This window comes from Acanthisitta chloris, unplaced genomic scaffold, assembly GCF_000695815.1.
Source record: "Acanthisitta chloris isolate BGI_N310 unplaced genomic scaffold, ASM69581v1 scaffold13340, whole genome shotgun sequence".
NCBI classification, from domain to species: domain Eukaryota; kingdom Metazoa; phylum Chordata; class Aves; order Passeriformes; family Acanthisittidae; genus Acanthisitta; species Acanthisitta chloris.
The window spans coordinates 1-22,785 of NW_008650010.1; the positions used below are offsets into that span (position 1 = coordinate 1).

General features: G+C 50.4%; 1 protein-coding gene across 1 annotated transcript in view; it reads right to left on the reverse strand.

The window, feature by feature from the left end:
• Positions 1–1,597: 1,597 nt before the first annotated feature.
• The window catches only part of RNF213 (ring finger protein 213), a 46,806-nt gene continuing 25,618 nt past the window's right edge, over positions 1,598–22,785 (reverse strand). Inside the window, 37 exon segments of the mRNA XM_009082666.1 lie at positions 1,598–1,751; positions 2,321–2,499; positions 2,600–2,689; positions 3,524–3,742; positions 4,446–4,514; positions 4,620–4,821; positions 4,936–5,116; positions 5,429–5,512; positions 6,196–6,328; positions 6,581–6,832; positions 7,100–7,197; positions 7,965–8,145; positions 8,453–8,612; positions 9,199–9,293; positions 9,596–9,630; positions 10,219–10,300; positions 10,906–11,171; positions 11,174–11,299; positions 11,302–11,500; positions 11,986–12,103; positions 12,418–12,619; positions 13,265–13,475; positions 14,285–14,399; positions 15,096–15,198; positions 15,294–15,457; positions 15,829–16,008; positions 16,278–16,378; positions 16,487–16,607; positions 17,320–17,501; positions 17,887–18,099; positions 18,438–18,592; positions 19,008–19,147; positions 19,596–19,784; positions 20,211–20,346; positions 20,689–20,836; positions 21,614–21,690; positions 22,339–22,461. Of these exon segments, the coding sequence (XP_009080914.1) occupies positions 1,598–1,751; positions 2,321–2,499; positions 2,600–2,689; positions 3,524–3,742; positions 4,446–4,514; positions 4,620–4,821; positions 4,936–5,116; positions 5,429–5,512; positions 6,196–6,328; positions 6,581–6,832; positions 7,100–7,197; positions 7,965–8,145; positions 8,453–8,612; positions 9,199–9,293; positions 9,596–9,630; positions 10,219–10,300; positions 10,906–11,171; positions 11,174–11,299; positions 11,302–11,500; positions 11,986–12,103; positions 12,418–12,619; positions 13,265–13,475; positions 14,285–14,399; positions 15,096–15,198; positions 15,294–15,457; positions 15,829–16,008; positions 16,278–16,378; positions 16,487–16,607; positions 17,320–17,501; positions 17,887–18,099; positions 18,438–18,592; positions 19,008–19,147; positions 19,596–19,784; positions 20,211–20,346; positions 20,689–20,836; positions 21,614–21,690; positions 22,339–22,461 (5,483 nt within the window).

Genomic DNA, 22,785 nt, shown 5'->3' on the forward strand with positions numbered 1-22,785 from the left:
GCCATCCCCGCAGCGCCGCGACCGAGCGAGGCCGTTCCGAGCCACAGCCGGCCGGGCAGGGCGGGAGCTCAGAGAGACACCAGCACACCACTGCCCTGGGCAGGGACGGCGCCCGCCACGGCTGCTCGAGGAGTTCTTCAGCTGGAGCGAACAGTGCCAGGCCTGGGGCATCCACAGCCTCTTTGAGGCATCCACACAGCCTCTTTGGGGCATCCACAGCCTCCCTGGAGCAACCACAACCTCTTTGGGGCATCTACAGCCTCTTTGGGGTATCGACAACATTTCTGGCGCATCCACAGCCTCTTTGGGGTATCCACAACATCTCTGGGGCATCCACAACCTCCCTGCTATCCCCTGGGCCATACTCCCACCCTGAGCAGCATAGTATGCTAAGGGTTTGGGATGAAGCTTAGAGATCACCCAGTGCCAACCCCCTGCCCTGGGCAGGGACACCTCCCACCAGAGCAGGTTGCTCAAGGATTTATCTGACCTGGAATGAAACACTGCCAGGGTTGAGACATCCACAGCCTCCCTGGGCAACCTGAGCCAGTGTCTCAAGTGTCTCACCACCCTCAGAGGGAAAAATTCCTTCCCAATATTCTATCTGTCCCAGCCCTCTGGCAGGGGGAAGCCCTTCTCTGCATCCTGTCACTCCAGGCCCTTGTAAATAGTCTCTCTTCATCGTTCCTGTAACTCCTTCAGGTGCTTAAAGGCCATAATTAGGTCACCCCAAAGCTTCTCTTTCCCAGGCTGAACAACCACAATTCTCTCAGCCTTTCCTCACAACAGAGCTGCTCCATCCCTCTAGTCATCACAGTGTCTCCTCTGGACTCACTCCAACAGCTCCATGTCCTCCCTGTGCTGCAGATCTCAGAGTTGGAAGCAGCACTGCAGGTGAGGACTCACCTGAGTGAGCAGAGGGGCAGAATCCCCTCACTGCTGTGGACACTGTGGGATCAGCCCAGGATGATTTGATGGTGCTTTTGTGGAGACTTTCCATCTCTCCTGAACTCAGGGCCAATCCATGGGGATGAAGGAGCCATGAGGAGCTGTGGGAGCAGAATGAACTTTATTTGCAATAGGAGGGAGTGGGGCCCTGCCCCGGGACATGGCAGCAGGCAGAGGCCACCAGAGTTAAGGCAGTGAAGGACCTGCTTCCTTCATGGTTCTGTTTGTCCTTCATGGTCCCACCCTGAGAACAGGTGCAGGGAGAGGTACCAGGGTGAGGAAGGAGTGAGCTCGGACAAGGAGACAATTCTGCATCCTGCTCACAACCTGCTGTCAGAAGAAATGCAGACTGAAGCAATAAACGCCTTCCCCAGCATGAGGGCACAGTGGTTTGTAAAAACATCCTTCATCTTCCTCAGGTGGCTCTGGGGTTTGGTTATCCACACACACACACAGCTGCTGGTCTGCTTCATCCTCCTGCTGCAGGGAGGCATCTCTTCACACCACACCTTTGGTACTGAAGTTAGTAAAAAAGCCAACACAACCCCAAACCCATAAAACAATCAACAAACTCAAAACAACCCCCAAAGTTCCAGAATCAGTAGCCCTGAGTGCTGTGGCACTGACAGTCCCTGGCAGTGTCCTGCTCCTAGCTGTCCCTGCGCTCTCGCTTGAAGAGAGCAGCTGCTTTCCAGGTAGCAGTTGCATGAGAGAGAAGAATCTCATCAGGGAATGTCTCCTGCAGCTCTGTAGCTAACTCAGAGTCTTTGGCATCGAGGTAAGGCAGGAGTGATTCCTTCAGGCTGGAAAACAGAGCAGAGATAGCATTAATGGCTGGTGTACAGCGAACCACAAGTGCCACATAACATCAGTGCATTGCCACCACCCAAAGTGCTAAATATACACAGTTTGACAGGTGAATTTGTAAGGAGAAGGGTTAAACAGCCAGTCAGAGTTACAGGGAGGCTGCAGAACCCAGCAAGGGGAGGCTGCAGGGCAGGACTGAGCTGCTGGGGCTGAGCTGTGCCTGTGGAGAGCTGAGTGAGCTTATCATTGAAGGTTGGACTTTATCATCTTGGAAGTCTTTTCCAACCTTAACAATTCTATTGAGTGCCTGCAGAAGTGCTTGTTTGTGTTAGTGCTCAGGGACAGCATCTCCTGGTGTATTCCAGCAGTGTTACCAAAACAGCTTGTGGAAGAGGAAGAGTCACACACACCAGAAATGGGCATGGACATTGCTAATGCTGCTGGTTGTGAATTGTCCCCACAGGGTGGGATTTGCTGAGGGAACTGTTCCATCACATGCATTCTCAGAGCCAGAGAAGCTTGAGTTGCTAACAGCTATGGTGGGTTTGGGCTGTGTAACTCCTACCTCCATGAGGGTCTTAATTCATCCACAGCTTGGACACGTCTCAGTTTCAAGATGATCATTTCATGCAGCTCCTGCAGGAAGGTTTCCAGCCTCGAGTGGATGAGGAAGGTGTGGAGGAGTTTGGCAATCTCTGGACTGAGCTCAGCTTTGTACTCTCTAGTGATGTCTGCAAAAGGATCCTGAAAAAGCAGCAGGAGTTATAAACCAACCAGCCATGCACACGTGAGCAGCTTCCTGCAGAGCAGAGCTGGTGAGACACAGGTGCTGGGGGTCCCATACCCTCCTGAGGCGCAGCAGCTGCTCCGATTTGTGGGTACAGAGGAGCTGCCACAGGGCTATGTTGTGTTTGAGGTGGCAACCTCTGAGGGCCTGCAAGGAAAACACAGGGATGGACGTTAGGGATGTATCTGGGAACCTGTCTCCAGCTTGCACTGCCCAGGCAGGTCACAGAGAGCTCAGCAGGGAGTTCATTGAGCACTTTAACATGGGTGGACCCATCTGCAATAGGCCTCTCTTTCCCCTTCCCCATTTTGCCTTCAATCAAATCTAGTGTCAGGAAAGGTAGTGGATAGTGACATCATTAAAGGGCCTCTTCACACATCATTAGGAGACAAAACCTTCCCCATCACCACTTCAAAGACAGGATGGTTCCAACCCTGCTCAGCTCCAGGTTAGTGCCAGGGGAGCTCACTCAGAGCTGAAAGTTCTCCCTTTGCTCAGTTTTGGCATTGCAATAATTCTGATGACACTCCACAGAAGCTGGACAATGTTCTCAGGGACACAGTGGGATTCCTGGGGTGTCCTGTGTGCAGGGCCTGAAGTTGGGCTTGATGATCCTTGTGGGTCCCTTCTAGCTCAGGACATTATGTCATTCTATGAATTGAGCCTTCTCCTTCCCAGTGCTGACAGAGAGCTTGATCTGCAGAGCCTGACCTTCTGCAGCTCTTGCACCTGACCTTTCTGTAGGGCTTGCACAAACCTGCAGAGCATCACAAGCTGTCAGGTGCTCCCACCATGCAAACACTGGTTGCAGAGGCAATGAAAATTGCTTCCCCCTCACTGTTAAATACAGGAAGGGGAGGGAGTCCAATCACCTTTTCAAGATGAACTTTTGCTGGGCTTGAAGGTCACACTGGCTGGATTTAGCACAAACCAGTGCAGATGTTATCCTGCAAGCAGCAGAGCTGTGCCCTTAGGACTCACCTCCAGCACGTGGGGGTTTGTCTGGTCCCCCATCTGCAGAACGTTCACAATGTAGTCAGTCAGCAGCATCTCAGCATTCTCCCCAGCCATGGCCAGGAATCCCAGGGTGATCTCAGTGAGGGACAGAGCATCACAGACATCACTGTAGGACTGTAGCTCCCCACTGATTATGTTCATCACAGAGCTGGGTAGAGCACTCTGAAAGCCATGAAGTCAGAGCTAATGTTAGTTTAGAGCCAATCCTGATTGCTGCTCCAGTTGCTAAAGTCAAGGAAGACAACAGAGCCCCAGATTTAGGACTCCGAAATGCTGAGCTGTCTCCCTTTCCTGTGTAAATCCTGGCTGACAACAGAAGGCCAGACTGGACATATTCAAGGCTTGCCAGATCAGCAGGGAAGCCTTTGGATGGATGACGGAAGGGACAGGGGAAGGACATTTGATAGGAGGACTGGAGCATCTCCCTTATGAGGTTATGAGGACGAGAGAGTTGGGGCTGCTCAGCCTGAAGAAGAGAAGGTTGTGTGGAGACCTCAGAGCACCTTCCAGGATCTGAAGGGGCTGGGCTCGAGCTGGAGAGGAACTTTGTTAGGAACTGCAGTGACAGGACAAGGGGTAATGGATTCAAATTGAAGGAAGGGAAATTTAGGCTAGATATTAGGAAGAAGTTTCCTGTGAGAGCGGTGAGACACTGGCACAGGCTGCCCAGGGAGGCTGTGGCTGCCCCAACTCTGGCAGTGTTCACAGCCAGGTTGGATAAAGCCTTGAGCAACCTGCTGTGGTGGGAGGTGTCCCTGCCCAGGGCAGGGGCTGGGGCTGGGGCTGGATGATCTCTAAGCTCCCCTATGAAACCCAACATTCCTTGGCAAGTCAGGTGTCTTACACTTGCCCTGTTTCCTCCAGTGCAGAAACCCACCTGCTCCACCTTACTCCGGACATCACTGATCAGCTGTTCGTAGTTCCGATCATGTCTGCACACGAAGGTAGGGATTCCCTGCCAGGAGAGAAACCCATGGATGTAAAGCTCTGGAGACAGTGCTCAGCCTGCCCAGTGCAGCCCCCACAGCAGGCACGAGGCACAGCCCCTGCCCTGTCCTACCGTCAGTGTGATGAGTGGTTTCCCCTGTAGGAACTTGCTGATGACTTGCTGCTGGATCCTCTCCAGATCAAAGTCCTGCAGTGTCTCCCCTCCCTTCTCCATGGTGTACTGGCAGTTGGACAGGATCAGAGGAATCAAGTCTCTCTCGAGTTCATAACTGATCAAGTGTAGGTCATCCACTTCCAATGGGCTGATCAGGTACCTGCAGGAGAGCAAACTTCTCCATTTAGGGTGAGAAGTCCTTCTGGAGCAGGGAAAGCTGATTGTGTGCTGGCAGGAAATACAACAGAGCCCAAAAAATGGAATAGCAACACACCTGTCATCTTCCTTGATGTGTTTGTTGACCGAGTGGACGAAGTCATTGTGCAGACTGATGAGGTAGCTGGTCAGGGCTGTGGAGCAGAGGCCCAGCCCCTGTCGCCGTGGCAGGAGCACCTCCAGCTTGGTGTCCAGGGTCAGGTCAGCATCACAGTAGCCTCTAGGGAGCTTAATGTCCCCTGAAATAACAGGCAGAGAAGACTGAGGTGGCTCAGAGCCAGCCCAGGTTGAGTGAGCCTCCCCTTAGCCTCCCCAGGGCAGGAGAGGGAACAGAGCCTGAGAAGAGCTGTGCTCTCTGCATTAGGGATAAGCATGGAAGGGAGCAAGTTCAGGTGGGAATACTACAGGAGGGGAACAAATTCTTCCATTTGTACTTAGATCCCCTTAACATGTAATGGCCAAGGTCAGTTTTGAGGCTCTGTCTCAGCATCGGTGATTGAAGGCACCTGAACTGGGAAAGAGGAGCAGTGCTGGGAAAGGAGAGTGCTCACCACTGGTGTCCAGAGAGCTTCTCAGCTTGTTCCAGACAGACAGAAACACATTCACTCTCCTCTGCAGCTGGTTCCTCATCACATCTGAGGAACAACAGAAAGAAAAACCCATGAAACACCTTTTCCTGGCAACACCTGGAAACTCCATAATACAGGAATCTTCACAGCACACCACTGAACCCTGGGCAACAGCCCAAACTGCTCAAGAGAGACTGAACAGACACTAAACACTTTTCCAATGGTACTGAATGGAGTCATTTGCTCAGTTGGTTTATATTTTCCCATCACTGCCTACTCCTGGCCCAGGTCACAAGGATGGATTGAGCCTTAGTCTGATTCTGCATGAGTTCTAACTGCTTTTGCAGAAGTACTTAAAAACATCAGTAATTGCACTTAAATACAATTGAAGCAGCTACCACAAAATGTCTGTTCATGAAAGGAAGGGAAGGACATCAACTCCACCCTCTGAGGCAGGCCCTGTCAACATGCCACTGCTGCATTAGGGATTCCTCTTGCCTGTCTGTGCAGAGCTCCCACCCCTTGTCAAAATCCTCCTGTGCTGAACTCCCTTTAAAGTCACCTGTGACTTTTCCAACCATAACTCCAGGGCTAAGGTCTCCAGTTCGTCTGGATGGGAGTTAAAAGGAAAATAAGCCCTAATAAGGGCTCAAGATTGCAAACTCAAGAAAAGTTTTCACCTTCTCTTTCCACTGGACAATCCAGTGCTTCCTGTTTCACTACTGACAGTTTGGGCAGAGTCTTCTCACCTGAGAAGGGTTCCCTGAGGAATTCCCTGATGGAGCAGCGTTTGACCTCGGCAGTGTTCTGGAATTGCCTCACCAAGTCTCTCTGCAGAGCCAGAATGTCTGGTAGGAATTTCACCAGCCTCAGTTCCGTTTCCTGGGAGAGCAGAAGGAGCCTGTGGGTGAGGCTGTGCTTGGACAAACCAGTTTGGAATACTTCTGTGGAATTACTTGGTAAATGTTCGAAGGACAACAATAGTTTCCATGTGCATTCTCAAGATTATAGCAAGTGGTGAGAATAAAGCCCCTGCATAACCCAACCGTGGTTTAGCCCTGGGCAGGAGCTCCAGGGCCCTTCCCACCCCTGGCTCTGTGCTCTGATCTCTGACCATCCCTGTGTCACCCCCACCTTCTGCAGGAACTTCCATAGGAGAGGGACAGTGTCCTTGGCATTCTTCTGCTGGACAACATGGCCCAGGTTCTCCACAGAAATCCTCTTCCTGCAGCTCCACATCTTGGAGTGGTGGATGTGACTGTCCTTTGGCAGCTGGGACAGGAATGCAGCTGGGTCACCATACACTATTTTCACGATAGGGTTGGAGGAAATTCTCTCATCCTCTTGTATCTGTCGATTTAACCTCAGGAGTTTTTTATCCAAATCCTGCGGTAAAACAGAATAAAATTATTGGAGAAATACTTCTGACTGAGCTGAACCATTTCTGCTTTTACAGCTGCACAAAATCATCCCAGCACAGTCTCAGACTCTCGTTTCCAGAGGTAGAATCAGGCTGACTGACCCTGGACCTGCAGCTCTTGGCTTTAGGCATAGCTGGGTGAAAGGTGTAGCACAGATATCACAGCACATCAGATTTCCAAACCAATGGATTAACTGCTCAGCTACTAACACTTTGTATAGCAAATATCTCACCTTCAATTCAGGAACAATAATTGTCTGTGCAACAATTTCTTCCCATTTGTTTCTGTTATCCTTGGTAGAGAGAACATCATCATTGAACTGCACTGGCCCTGCAACAGGAATATATTGTCTCTTACACCTGCAATATTTCATGAAAAGAAAGTACAGATTCTCTAAGCTTCCCAATGGCATGTCCTTGCAGGTCAGCATGAGGAGCCAAGAGCAGTTGCAGAGGTCCTAGAAGCTGAATGAGTATCTTGGTCCAGCTGAAGACACTCAAACCAGCACACAGTGACCCAGAAGCTTCAGGCCAGTCATTCATGGAAATGGTGGGCACATTTATACACGTCATTCAGAACCACAGAAAAGTTAAACAGGTTGTCCAAGGTCAGAGCATGATCAATGACAGACTGAAGCCTGGAATTGGTGCTGTCACACACTCAAAATGCAGCTGTGATGTATAAATCCCTCCGTGACACAGTGACTCAGGTCAACCTGCACTCCAGGTTCTACCACGAACCACACACTGCCATCCCTCTTCTGCCAAAGAAGAGTCATTTAGAGGACAGCACAGAATATAGCTTGCCCAGAGCATGAGCTGCTGTGCTGCTTGTGAGCTGAAAGCTCTGCCCATCTGTCATGATGGTTTTCAGTCAATAACTCATTTTCAGAACTATTGACTGCCCCAAGCCTTGCAAACCTCACACTCGACTGAAGAAAGCAAACAGCAAGAATGCTTAACTCCCTGCAGTAAGAAACAAGCTCCAAATTCTGCATCTTCCTCATCAGCTCAGCTACTGCTGTGGGAAGTGGTTTATCAGCACAGCAGCTATGTGAGTGGAGCGTCAGGTGTGGTATGGCAGGTGGATTCTCTTACATTGGTCTAGGTGCTGCTGGGGGTCCTGGAGGAGCCTGCTGAGCACGAGGTGAAGGATGTTGATAGTCTCATCCAGACTCTTCCCCAGAATTCTCGTCAGCTGTGCCAAGTCTTCCTGAACATGCTCCTGCAGGAAACTCACTGCGTCACGCACCGGTGGCTTGATCATCCTTCTCAGTGACTAAAGACCAACAAAAGGCAAGAATTGAGCGCAGCCAGTAATGTCCAGGGAAGCAGAAGTTCTGTCAGACATCTCCACCCTGTGGGATTCCTGCCCTTGGAGCCAAGAAAGCAGGTATGGGTGTATATGGCTGCATGCAAGTGCAGGAAGGAACCAAAATAACTCCTGGGCAAGGAGGGAAGGGAATTTGGGTCCTGCATCTTGACAGACCTCCCTGGTTACTTGGCAACATGATGAAAAAGACCATCAACATGGCAAGGTTTCACTACATTTTGTGTGGCCACTTGGAACTATTATTGGAAGATACCTGAGGGTCCTTTGTAGCTCCTAGCAGCATTGACAGATGTGTGAGCAAGCGGAGCAGGATGAAGACAACGGGTGACATGGCCCTGTCAGACACTCCCAGTGTTCTTCTGTGCTGAACATCTCCAAGAATGTGGCCAGTTTGAGTTCTGTCTTCAACACTCCTGTAGGAAAGTGTATATATAGTATCTTTTTGCCTTGAGAAAAAACACACAAGGGATCTCTGATAATCAATAATGTCTTTTTGGCCCATAAGGTCTTTGAATGCCATAAAAGGACTAGAGGGAATGTTCATAAGCTGAGACAGGGGCGATTCAGATTAGATGTTAGGAAAAATGGTTTCTCTGTTAGGGTGCTCAGGCACTGGAATATTGCCCAGGGAGGTGGTGGAGTCACCATCCCTGGAGGTGTTTAAGAGGAATCTGGATCTGGCACTGGAGGATATGGTTTAGGGGTTACAGCAGTGACAGGTTAATGTTTGGACTCAAAGATCTTAGAGGTCTCCTCCAACCTTGATGATTCTATGAAAAAATGCCAATGAAGTGCTGCAAGGGAGTGAAGACTTATAGTAAGTTGTACCCAAGTCAGCCATTTTATTTGGCTTTGCTGGCTGATTGCTCTCACTTGGACATCCCTTCCTAACACCTTCCTGAGAGCAGCACGAGGGGGTCAGTGCCTTTGCCCTCAAAGGCATGTGACAGGCAAGTCCTGCAGCACTGAGTGCTGAGAAGGGGATGAAGCAAAACTCACTGAACTTCCTGGAAGCCTTGCACTGGTCTGTGCCTGCGCCCTCCGATGTGGGCGTTGCAGTCGGGGCAGCGGCTGATTTCCATGGGGAGCCCACACTGCCAAGAGGCAAAGGAGAACCCTGAGTTCCAGAGCAACAGCTTCTTCAGCAGAAAAAGGCAATCAAGCAAAAATTCAAGTACGAACTGGTTAACTCAAACCCTGCTACATCCTGGGCACAGCACCTTGGCATCACCTCTCCTACATTTATGGTCTAAGACTTAGAGCTAAGTTTGACATCACAGTGGCAAAATGACTATTGAAGAGGGTTTAGAAATGAACCACCGTGCAACAGAGCATTAAAACCAGTAAACAAAATGAAAACTATCTGCTTCAAAACCCACCAGTCCCCAGCTCTTACCTCTCCCACAGTGCAGGGGTGGCCGTTGGGACATGCTGGCAAGAGAGACAGACAGGACAGCATTAAAGACAGAGTTATAAAGCCACTGTTAATCCCTTTCGTAAGGAAAACCAATCAACCTGAAGCAAGAAATATGCTTCAAGAGCTAATCAAAAGCCCTGACTGTCCCAAAGCTCAAAGGAGTGACAGGTCCACACAGGAACTCAAGGAATTTTTCAGTGCTGCTTCTCCAGAAGAAACAAGGAATGGAAGTCTGAAGATTCTGCTGCTGAGCACCAAAGGGGCTGGTGGGCAGGAATGAAAAAAAAGCAGGAAGCAGGGACTGAAGCTGGCCAGGAAAGTGGAATACTGCTCCTCTTCTCTCCCTCCACGTTAGTGCTGCCAGAAGTGACAGGACAGGTCCTGTGCCCTGTTGAACTCTGCAAACAGCTGCAGCCTCGAGACTGAACACAGGTTGGATGCACTTTGATGTGTTACCCACACAAACCATGGCTACAAATCTTGATTTGCTAAGGGTAGCTCATGCTGAGGAGAGTGTCTGTGCTCACCTTCGGAACAGTTTCATTTTCAACACCCAAGGATTCCATTCAATCCCTCCCACAGGCAGCCACAGGAGCACTTACCGTACCAGCGCAGAGCAGCCAGTCCCTCCCAGGCCCTGGCCTGAGCCATGATGTCCTCTGGCATCGTTGGCAGAAATGAGAGCTGAGGAGAAAAAGGTGACAAATGGAGCTGCAAACCAGTTCTCTCCTGCAGCAGTCACTCACCGGTTCTTTGCTCATGATGGGGAACACAAGACAGCTGAAAGCAGAGCTCAGGCAGGTGATGTGGGCACAGATTTTCAACCTCTACCTTTGAAAATCCACTCTTAGAACTGTCAGGATTGTTAAGAATTGCATGTGCACTCTCCAGACATCCTGAACTGGGTTTTCTTGATCCTCCTTGGTGTCCCCCAGCTGTTTCCTTACACCTTGGACAGCCAGAAACAGCAGAGCAGCAGGTCCCTCCACCCAATTCAGCCTTGTGCTCCCTGAGCCAGTGTTCTGCACACTGTGACCTGCCAGCTGCTTTCAGCCTTGCTCACTCAAATGCCAGCAAAAGTACTAGTTTGATACTGCTCAGGATGGTTTGAAACAGTACTGGTCCAGAGCTTGTTCTGCTAATTAACCCCAACAACACTGAAATGACCACAGTCGCTCAGGGCTAAAACAATGAGTTTGATGCTGAGAAAGGTCAGGTTACAGAGGATCTGGGAGACACAGGAAAGAACTAGCAACATGCTGAATTGCACCCGAGTTCCAGCTCTTTACCTGCATGGTGTCTGGCTGGAAGGCTAAGCTCCTGAGGGGCTGCAGCAGGGGGCTGTGCCCACACAGCAGCACAGCAGCGACGTGGACAACCATCTCAACCAGGGCCCCGTGCTGGCTGAAGCTCTGTGGCTCCACTGGCAAGGCTGGCAGGGTATTCCTCACCAGGGCAGATGCAAAGTGCCGCAGCTCGTCAGAATTCAGGAGCTGGGAGTTCTGGATGAACTGAGTCATGGTGTCTGTTTGCTGCAAGCACAGATTTGAAAGGATAAAAGCAGCATGATGCTGCCCAGCAAAGGGAGGAGGACTGTCAGCTGCCTCCCATGCTGGAGTGCTCTGCTTTGAAATCAGTCCCAGGTTGCTCAGCTCGGGATGTCACTGTATCTGGGGCAGAGGAACAAAAAGCTCCTCTATCACTGATTCAGATCTCACTCATCCTTACCCACAAAGCAGGTTTGTCACAAGCTTTCAGAGGGGAGTGCCTTACCTGCTGCTTGGGATGGAGACTTGGGTCAGTGAAGCCATAAAGGGCAGTGACCTCTCGGAAAATGGCCAGGAGCAGATGGACAGATCCCATGGCCACGGAGCCGCTGAAGGCCTAGAGAAGAACCAGTGATGTGTCAGGGAACAGGCTGGAGCTGTCCCTGCTGAAGTCACTGGATATGCAGGTGAGAAAGTAAAGTGAACAAGGAGTAATGGCCATAAACTAAACCACAACAAGTTCTACCTCAACACAAAGAAGAACTTCTTTCCATGGAGGTGGCAGAGCCCTGCACCAGGTGCCCAGAGAAGACCTGGAGTCTCCCTCTCTGCAGACATTCCAAACCCACCTGGACACATCCCTGTTTCACCTGCCCTAGGTGACCCTGCCTGAGCAGGGGGTTGGACTGGATGATCTCCAGAGGTCCCTTCCAACCCTAATTACCCTGTGATTCTGTGTGTGTCTGCAGCATAGGCCACAGAAACCTTCAAGCAAAGGCCCCTAGGCACCTCCACAGGAACAGACACTGCCTGCAGAACACAGAGCTGGAACCCTGGCCCAGCAGACCCTCCAGCTGGGTCCTGGTGAGGAGTGTTCCCTACCTTCTCAGCCTCCAGGAGCCCCTCAGCCTTGCCCTCCATCATGGCCAGTCCCACAGCATTACGCAGGGCTCGGTAGCTCTCCCCACACACCAGGAACCGGTCGATGTGGTGGGACTGGCTGCTCTGCACCTGCAAAGGGAACAGTCCATGCAGAGCACTGTGGACATTAACCACCTGTTGGAGAAGGCAGAACCTGCTCTTCCACCCTAGCACTGGGGCACTGCAGCCTTCCCAGAGAGCAGCAGTAGGCACGGCCACCCAAACAGCTCCACACTGCCAGGAGAGACTCTATTCATCAGAGAGCAAAGACAAATCACCTTCACAACCACTCCCACTCCGGCAGGTTCCCAGAGAGCCACACAGGAGTAGAAACACCCCAAAGCAGCACAAAGTGAAGACTAAGAGAAGAGCAGAAGCACTTCCAGGAGACACCTCCTCTTTACCTGCCACAGGATTTCCTCTGGGAACACCCAGCTGAACTGTTCCTCTGTGACAAGCTTCTGAGCAAACTCCATCCCACACTGACTGGTGATTCTCCGGACCAGGTACACGTGGTGCCAGTTGTTCCTGGCCAGGCTGCAGAACCTCCTCACATTCAGCAGGTAACGCTGCTTCTCCTCCATCTGCTCTTGCTCTGGAGGGAAAAAAGAGACCAAAGAAGAGGCAGAAGCACATCCCACCTTGTAAAACATCACTGGCTGCATCAGCTGTAGCACCAAATGCCTTTACTAGCAGTGACAAGTTACACAGGAGAAATTCAGAGCCCTCCCTCCCTCAGCTGTTGATCTGGAGTGTCTCCTCAGCCAGATTTCAGGAAATGATTCATTTCCTTGACAGAGAAGATATGAACTCTTTGATATAAACTCTTAATCCCTTTCAGCTGTGCAGAGCTCTCATTCATACACAACAATAACCCTTACAGCGGTCACGTGTCTGAAACAGCATTTATGCTCTAAAGTTCAATTGAGTTGGCTCTAAATAAACTCATTGTTAGTGTCTAGAGGATAAAATAAAGTCTCCTTCCAAAGGTGTAACTGCCATGTAACTACACCCTTGTGGTCACCAGCACAGGCTTGCTACTGCCAGTTATAGACACATGGTACAGGGGACAAAAACTGACAGGAATGAGGAAAGGGGGAGCTGATGCCCTCGTTTTTGGCCATGCACCAAAACAGGTTGCAGCAGAGCACAGGTGCACTGGCTGTGCCCAGCCCACCTGCCCTGGTGCCTTTGCCCTGTGTACAGCATGGCCATTTGGTGGCAGAGTGACTAGACTTACCTGTGTGCTGCTGCAGGTCGGAGATGAGCTCTGCAGCCTTGCTCAGGTACAGGCGAACCTTGGCCACGGCCTGCAGGTATTCCACGGATGATTCCTGGAGACTCTCCTTACTGCTCTCTGGGAGATAGTTCTCCGGAAAGCCTCTGCCCCCAAACAGACTGTTCATGTGCTCATATCCAAGGCTGTCCTCAGATTTTTCACACATGGAATCCTGAGGAGGGGCAGGAACACTGCATGAGTGGCAGAGTCACTTTGATAGCTGTGCCTATCCCAAATGCATCCAACTGCAACAAGCACATTAAACCCGTGTCTCTCCCTGCACCCTCCACCCCACTGCCATCAGCTTCCCCTGGGACCTCTCCAGTGCTTATCCCAAGCCCTGTCCCACATCCCCTAAGCATGGAGCTGAGCAAGAGCCATGAACAGGCTAACTGGCCACACACATGCTGGAACACACATCCTATGTGCCAAGATGCCAAGCTCTACCTGCCTGTCCCTGGGCAAGAACACAGATGTTGATATTATCTACAAAGTCACCATTCTAATGAAAACTGTAAAAACTCTGTCCAGCTATCAAGTTTGTTTCAAGCTGTCCAAAGCATTGAAAGTTATGCAACAGGCGGTAAGGGAACAACCCAAACAGCACAGTCATTCCAGCTGTGCACAGAAAGATGTGTCTGCGGAGACCAGAAAGCAGTCCAGCTGCAGGCTACTGCAATGAGAGGCCCTGCTTGCTGCACTCCTGTGCTGGGCCTTGAGACTTAGCACTCACACTTGTCCAAGGGAAAGAAGAATGTATGAAATGCTGCAAAGACACACAGACCTCCACTTGAAAAGCAAGGCTAGTTCCTGAGAGCAGGTTCTGACCAGGTGATTTAATATCAACTTCTTTTTGGGCTTTCTACCTGGACAACTAGTTACACATACAAGAAACTTGTCCAAAATTGCAGAATTCCTATTCCTGACTTTTTATTCCTGCAACAGTTCATGGTCCAGCTCTTACCTCCCCAGCACTCTTACCTCTAAGCAGTTGACAAAAAGCAAGTAAAGCTCTTTTTTGTCATTGTTCTCTAGGAGCTCGTTGTGCTCCACCCGGGACAGGTAGTGCTGCACATCATCTTTCACTTCATTGAAGCTACAGGAGAGAGAAACACTCCCTTACACAGCTGCAATCTGACAGCTACCACTTGTGCTCTGAATCACCACAGAACTACTAGTGATGTCTGTGTGACTGGTGATGGTCACTCTGGTCACACCTGGAAGATGGAAAAGCCATTGTGCCACATTTTGCAGGTGACATCTCACTTCCCAGCCTGAGCCAGACTTCCATCATCAGCCATGCTTAGTGAGCATTTCCAGGGCAGAAGTCATGTGGTCTGTGCTAACAGCTGATTTAGGAGATTATCACACCTGAGATGTGGCTCTTGTGCCCTGCTTGCAAAGGGAAGCTGGGAGAACTGTGGGGACAGGGAGGTCTGCAGACTGTATGGAGAATATTCCTGGTTAAATGTGGATGAGTATTGCTTTGCTGACCTAGACCATATCAACTACTCAGCTACCTTCTGGTTACCTAGCCATCCACCTTCTGCACAGGTTTGGCTTAGGAACAGCCAGGTAAACCTTGGCACAGACTGGCCAGAAACTCCACAACATGCAAACCAGCCAAATTGCATGAATAACACAAAGGCCTGGGATGGATTTCACCTGGAAGGATTCAAATCCAATGAGCAGCATGGAAGTGAGGAGAATGATCAGATGGGTTTGGTGAGGTCATGACCAAAGCTGTACCATGCCCTGGCGTGAGCCCCCTCAGCTGTCTGACTGTGCTCACCTGTACTTCAAGAGCAGCTTCAGCATCACTGAGCGGATGATGGGGGTTTCATCCACTTCATCATTGAATGGGGACAGGAACTTGGTGTAGATGGCAGGGTGATCTGTGCAGAGAAGGAGCACACAGGTTTGGCAGGTTGGAGAAGGTAGGGAGAGACTGAACTCCACTAGGCTGAGCACCAAAGTGAAGGGAGCTCACCTGAAGCTTTCAGGGGGATTCTGTGAATGAAGAGCAGGTTCAGGAGCTCCTGGATCACCTGTGTGTCAGGGGGTTTGTTGTCCTTGAAGCACATGGTAGAGACCACATCTATGAAGAAGTTGTTGCACCTCTGCCGGAACAGTGCGTTCCTTGCTATAGCATCTCTGAGGTAGGGGAAAAGCAGCAAGACAATATTCAAATACAGAAACACTTAAATAATGGAGGAGTCAGGCAGATAAGGGCAAAAGTCACCAAGGTGAGATACTTTTCCAGCTCTCCAATGAGATAGGCTTTAAGGTCCCTTCCAACCCAAACCATTCTATGATTCTGTGGTTTACAGTTTCCTTACAGAGGCCAAGGCAGATTCCTCCTCCTTCTGAAACAACCACCGGAATAGACAGGACCTGTTCTGGTTCCAGAGAGAACAAGCCAGAGCTCCCTCCCCCATTCTGCTCATGTGGACATTTCAGAGTTGAGAATTTCCTCACACAACCTGCCCCAGCACAACAGTCCCACCTTGCAGAGGGTGGAATACCTGAGCTCCACGGAGACGGTTAATTCCACATCCCCCATGTCAACTCTGCAGTATGGACAGTGCATCTGTGCTGGCACCAGCCATGTGCTGATGCACTTCTGGCAGAATGCATGGCTGCAAGGCAAACAGACAGGATCCTTTGGCTCTCCTAGGCAGATGGAACACGGCTTCAGACCGAGCCTGTAACCAAGAAAGAGCAATGAACACAACTGTTTCCATATGGTCTCACCAAAAGGCTTTGATAAGAGGTTCATCTGCACCTAGACCAAGAGGAGACAATACCAAACAGGCTGGCTCACTGCTTAGCTCAGGATGCAGAATCTAATGGGAGTCATTGCTCTTCACTTGGCTTTTACTACACAGCATGCAGCACTGCCCCACTCCCAGCAATACCCTGGAACACGGGCAATGCCCCTGCTGGACCCTGTGACTTGTCCCAGTGTCACTACCTGTAGACCTTGTTGCTGACTTCGTCCTTACACTGGCACAGCACTTTCATCACTGCAACAAAAGTTGGATGAGTCTTCATGTCTGAATCATGTTGAAAACACTGCAGAGGGAAAGGACAAAGCTTGGTGACTCAGCTCCAGCACCCGACACAAACTCCCATGATCAGCAGAAGAGAAGAGGGAAGAGGTGAAATCACAGCTTTGCTTACCTTGGCAAGAAGCAAAGTGTATTTTGTCACTAAATCCTCGAATTCTGGCATGACAGTGCTGATGCCTAATGCCACGTGTTCCACAAAGAGAGCCATGGCGAGCACACGGTTCCAGCAGGCTCTGGGGAGGCAAAGCAGGGTCTCAAACAGGGCTCTGGGAGCTGAGAGCAGGGGTGGCGGCGCATGCAGCTCACTACAACATCTCTGCACCTGTCACAGAATTCTTACTTTGCCCTTTGGTTATCCAAAGGGACTTTTGGCAAGGACAGAACACACAGCAGCACCTAACCAGGGAGCTCAGGGCACAGGGGCCTGGCCTGGAGGCAGAACTGCAGCAGGACCAGCACACTGCACACACCTTCTCACACTTCTCTATCAAGAAAGTAATTTTAAAAAATACTAATCACAATTAGCTACGCTTTCTTCACTTTTTATGAACTAAATAAGAAGAGAAACTCAGGTAGCTCTCTGGGCTTGTCTTTCAAAGGACAAGATGAATGAAGTTCCCCATCTCTCACAGTCTTTATGCACAGGGGATGAAGTGGAGAGACACTGCTGGTTAATAGGAACTTGAGGAGAGTTTTAAATAACCCCTAGACCCAGCTGGAATGCACCAGATGACACTTCCATATATAGAGGGAGAATCTACAGGAGATGAGGAGGAGAAAAAACAAAGAAGAGGCGTGGTTCTTGGTATGTAACTGAGCCCAGTAGGAAATGGAAAGGTTTGCAAAGTCTGAGAAAAGCAGCACCAGAGCAGCTTCAGCTGAACCAAGGCCCAAATGAACAGCCAGACACAGGATCACAGCTGTGAGCAGAGCTGTGGTGCCCACCTGAGCTCCCTCAGCAGCTGATGGCACAGACTCCCATCTCGCTGGGCATCCTTCTCTTTACAAAGAAATTCAATGGGCATGTGAAGATTCTTCACTCTCTGCAGCCACACCTCTGGCTGGACTGTCTGCACCTGGTTCTCCAGCTCTTCAGCACAGCCCATGGCAGCCAACACATCCAAAACCTGGATACACACACAGGGCAGAAGTGCAACACAACAGCTGCATTGCAGAATTCTGTATGGACCTTATGGGCCCTCAGTCTGGTTTGCTATAGCACGAGTTCTACTGAATAATGTTCTACCTGATTACCTTAAGCTCTGGAATTCACATGCTTGTGGCTCAGGTCATTAGCAGATCCTATTAGCTCATACAAAAGCAGGGCAAACTGCTTCAAAACCTGCTAGCAGCAATAACAGCACAGCAGGTCATTCCCAATTCTGAGGACCCTGACTGAGCTTGTGCATTCCCTGCTGCTGCTGCTCAAATCCCAAGGAGACTGAACACCAGCTGAATCAGTGCAGACAGAACTCCCTGCTAGGACCACAAAATGCCTGGTAGTGACTCTACCATCTCTGAATGTGGAGTTCCACATCCTTCCTGCTGGATGAGGTAGGGAAGCACACGGGGGTACACAGCCAGGATCCTGGAGAAGTTCTGCAGGCGGCTCCTGAACTGGTTGTAAGCAAGGTGGACCCAGGGCAGGGCAGACACCAGCTCCTCTCTGTGGGGGGACACTGCTGCCCACTCAGCTATGCAGGACACCAAGGCAATGCGCAGACACTGCAAGGGGAGGGAAAAAGGTAAGGCAAAGTGAAAAAGGAACTTTTATAACTTGTTCTGTACTGGAAATCCTGGCAAATTTCTCAGAGAGAAAAGAATCAGTTCCTTATGAGGACAGACTTAAATGTGTCAGTTTATACAAGTACTGCTGTGGAGGTCTGAGCAGTCTCAGCAGCCACTCAGTGTCCAGTGCATCTGCTTTGGGGTTCCCTCACTGTTGGTTTGTCTCAGAGGGGGATTTTCTCTGAAAGGCAGGACTTATCCAGAAGGACACCTTCACAGGCATCATGCTCTTCTCTCCTTCCAAAGGGTTTCCAGCTCTTGTTCCAGACACTGACCTGCAGCTCCTCCTGGGAGGACACACCGATGGTCAAGACAATAAAGTCTATGATGTAGCACTGGAAGAGCATCTGTCTTTCCTCCTCAGTCAGAGAAGAGATAAATTTTCCCAGAGCAGTTTTCTGGAAGATATCCACAAACTTCTCAGCGTGGTCTAGAAAAGGAATGCAGAGAAATGCTGGATATTTGGAGGAAGCTGCTTTGACACAGCAGCTATCCTAGAGAGGCCAACACCTAATTAATCACTGCTGCATCCAGCACTGCCCTCACCCAGGGCACTAATGAGGGACTCAGGCTCAGCCCAGCACCAGTGTCAGGTTTCTGGAATCTCACCTTGTCATTAACTCTTGGCATCTCCACAGCATTTTGAATACAAGGGCACAGAATAGGTGAGAAAGATTAATAGGGAGAAGCACAAAGAGCTTCCTGCACAGAGCTCTGCTGGTTCCCACAAGCAGAGAGGGACTGAAGGTGACCCCAGTGTCACGGAAGGGCCTGACAGTGGCAACCCAGAGCCCATAGGGCAGGTAAATGGAGATGCTCCATGCAAGCTGGAGCCAGGCTCTCACCTGCAGTGTTTTGGATGTATTGAGCTTCCAACCACATCTCATCCAAGTACTCCTTTATCCTCCAGCTGAAGGGCATCTTGTTCCCAGCATCAGCAGACACCATCATGCTGTTCTGCACCAGAATTATCTCTGGCTGAGGGCTGGGAGATCAAAAGGTCATTAATGCACTGGGCTTTTGTCTGGGAAGCACGTTCAGAAAACAGGCAGGAAGCTGCAGAAAGCAAGAAATCAGCCCTAGAAGGGGATGAGAGAAGGGGAGAGAGAACTGAGACAGCTCATCCTGCCAGCTGGGGAGCATTAGCACTTCCTCAGCCAGCATTCCCTGGCCAAAGGGCCATAGTGGCAGGACAGGTGGGTGGCAGGGGTTGGACAAGAAGTGTGAGCATGCCAAGAGCAAGAGAGCAAAGCCTAGAAGCAGTGGGGGTCAGGTGGGAAGAAGAGACTTGTGAAATGACCAAGAAGTGCCCTACTGCCCTCAGCACGGCACAGGGAGCAGCCAACAGGGCCCCTCTGCCCTGTGGGTTTAAAGGCAGTGCTGGACTGGTTCCAGTGCTGCCAGCCAAGCCCTCCTGCTGCCCTCAGGCTCACCTGCTGTTACCTACACCGGCAGGGACAGTCAGGAATTTGGTATCACTGAAGATGAACATCCACAGTTTTGTCACCCACTCTGCTGCTGGCTTGGCCAACAGCTCCAGATTGCCATTCCTGTCTATGACAGCAATCAGGAGAGCCAAGAATGGAGTGATCACCTTCTGGACTCGTTTCCACAGGGTGTGCCTGTGGGGCAGAGAGAGCGAGAAACCCAGAGGGAAGGTGAGCAACGACATCAGCAAAACAGGAGGAGATTGCCCGGAACAACTGCTGACATTTGTGTGTGAGAAAGTCCTAATCCTGCTTTTGAGGGGAAAAAATACTACCACCAAAACCCCTGCACTTCTCTCACTCCTGGCTCACCTGTTATCCCACTATTCCTTTTAAAGCACTTGTGCATTCCTGTCCCAGTACAGCCCAAGTCAGCTGTAAATCACCCTCCTCCTGCAGCCAGGAGAGGGTAAAACTGCCTTGGGAGAGTTTCCAGCACAGACTGGAGACTGATACTGCAGATATTCAGATTACACAAAGCTGCTGTCTCTGCTGCCCTGGTGCCACTTGCAGACTCCTCCTGGAAGGCTGCAGGTTACAATGTGCTGCTGCTGTCCTCACCTGAAGGTTCCTGCCTCCTGGAGAGCACTAAGGTTGGAAGCCTCCCAGAGCACCCAGTTCTTTAGGTGAAAGGAATTCTCTTCTTGCTTCTTCAAAAGGCTGCAGACACGAGCCTTGGTTATCCTCAGGAAATAGGCTACAAAACAACATGGAACTTTCATTTTCTCTTCTGTTAGCATTGGATCTAAATATCCCACCAAGCTCAGCATTTTACACTTGTTTCAATAATTTGCCAACTAGGGAAAAAAAAAGCCACCAGAGTCAGCACGGGCAGAGAAAAAGCCACCACCTAAAGCCCAGGAAAAGCCCTAAAACCACTACAGGAGCAAGAGACTGGAGCACAGACACACACACAATCTTGGGGCATCCTCCTTGTCTACACCACTACAAGGACCACTGACCTTTGGGTCCCCAGTGACCTAACTGACATGTTTTGGTGGTCCCCCAGCTGCCCAGGGACACTACCTGCAGCACATACCTTTGAAATCATCCTCTTTGGAGAGAAGGCCAAGGAGAATCTTAATTCTCTTTCTGCTTCGACTCAGATCCTCGTTCTGGTCACGCAGCATCCCCACAGCAGTCTGCACACAGGTCCTGAGGAGCACAGTGGTGTCCAGGATCTCACCCTGCACAGGAACAGCATGAAAACAAGACCATTACTCTTTGGTGTCACACCCCTGCCCCCAGCACAACCCTGCTCAGTGCTCTCTGCAGTGCCCCATGGCATTCCAGCTCTCAGCCTTCCTCTCATCTCACACTGCAAACCTAATTTCTTCTTTGCTATCAAGTACATGATGCAAATCCTGTGGCCCTTTCAAACTGGCCTGTGACACAGCATTTGTACTGAGCTGAGATTGTTTCAGGGGAAAAATTCAGCAGCTCAGGTAAAAAAAGTGAAGATAACAGATGTGACCAGAAATATTTACCCTCCTTAGGGAATGCTTGGGCTCCAGAGGGACACAAGCCACATATCCCTCATCCTGGGCATCCTACAGCTGAGGCACAGAGGAACACTAGGCAGTGTGAATGTGGCTGCAGCACAGCCAAGCCCTCAGCCAGCTCCAGTGCACACATCAAGGCACACACAGCCAGAGTGGCAGGCTCAGAACCACAGCTGCAGGGGGGAAATACAAACAGAAGCTTTAAGGCTGATTGTTAAAAATCTTAAGTATGAAATGACTAGGAATTAGAGGGCCCTTTGAATGGATTATTTCTTTAGTGATGCTGATTTTCACTGGGCAGTGGGGAGGAAGAATTTGAGCCTGATCATTAACATTCATGATGCAAATATTGCTGATGGATTTCAAGGCAATGGGGATGCAGAAGGTGTGTTGCAGCTCTGGATGATGGAGCAGAGAGCCATCCTGACAGCTGGGAAGCAAACAAATGAATTCTGAACTGACCTCATAGCGTTCTGCTTCTGGCATTGGTGTTCCAATCTGCACCTTATCCTCCTGTGCTTCTCCATTCGCAGGCAGAGCTGCAACTAAGGTATAGAATTTTTATTAGAAAGCAGCAGGACACTTCTGCATCAGTCAGGTAAGAGCTTATTTTAGCAACTGCATCCCAGAGCAGCACAACATCTGTCAGAGACCCATTAGCACCTGCATGAGGTAGCTGAGATCCACCTCTCAAGCACAGCCACAGCTGCTAGGGCTGTCAGGCTTCATATGCAGCAAGAACTGGAAGAAATATGACACTAAGCTAATGCCTTAATCTCTCCCAGAATCCTGTCAGGCAGTGTGGTGAAAGGAAAAAGAGTAAGAAAGAACTGAGGGGAAAGAAAGCCCCTTGTCAGTGGCCTCTGGCACACAGCACCTGCTGCCTCCCGTGCTGGGCCAGAGCACTCAGGGCACTGAGCAGTGCAAACACCACAATTTTGTCAAAAGGAAAAGGGAAAACCATCAAATCAGCTGGCTTGCTGACCTAAAGCTGTAGCAATGAACTAACTACAAATACAAGTTGGGAGCCATGTGGAGACCCCTGAAAAACAGGACCTGAGCAGGGAAAGTTGTTAGGTATGTTGTACCAGCGTCAGTTCCGGCAGCACCAAGTCTGGGATCACATCTCCCCTTCTCTCCACTGGCACAACATCACCATTGGCTGGCACAGCCAGCACATAGCTCACCTGTGCTTCTCCCTGGATCCTCAGAGAACATCTGGCTGATGGTGAGGTTCTGCAGGGCTGTCATGTCAGAGATCATGTCCTTAGATCTGCGGAGGTCATCGATGTGCACTGACTGCCACAGGCCTGAAGGCAGAGAACAACAAGAAATCATTCCATGCCTGCAGCTTGCTCTTCTAAAAGAGCTTCCCAAGAATCACCTGCCAGGACCTGTGGGTTTACATTCAGAGGCCACTTACTCCCACCTCTTGCTGTTGGGAGGGAAAGCAGAATTCACCTGGAACACATTGCTGCATGTGCCCCTGGTTGACAGGGCAGCACAGGACCAGGGCTCAGAGGCTCTCAGAAGCCACCAGACCCAGAGGAGCCTTGGTGCTGACAGCAGAACACATCAGCATGTGTTGAGGAGCCTCATGGAGGACAACACACCCATGGAGTTACTCTTGTGTT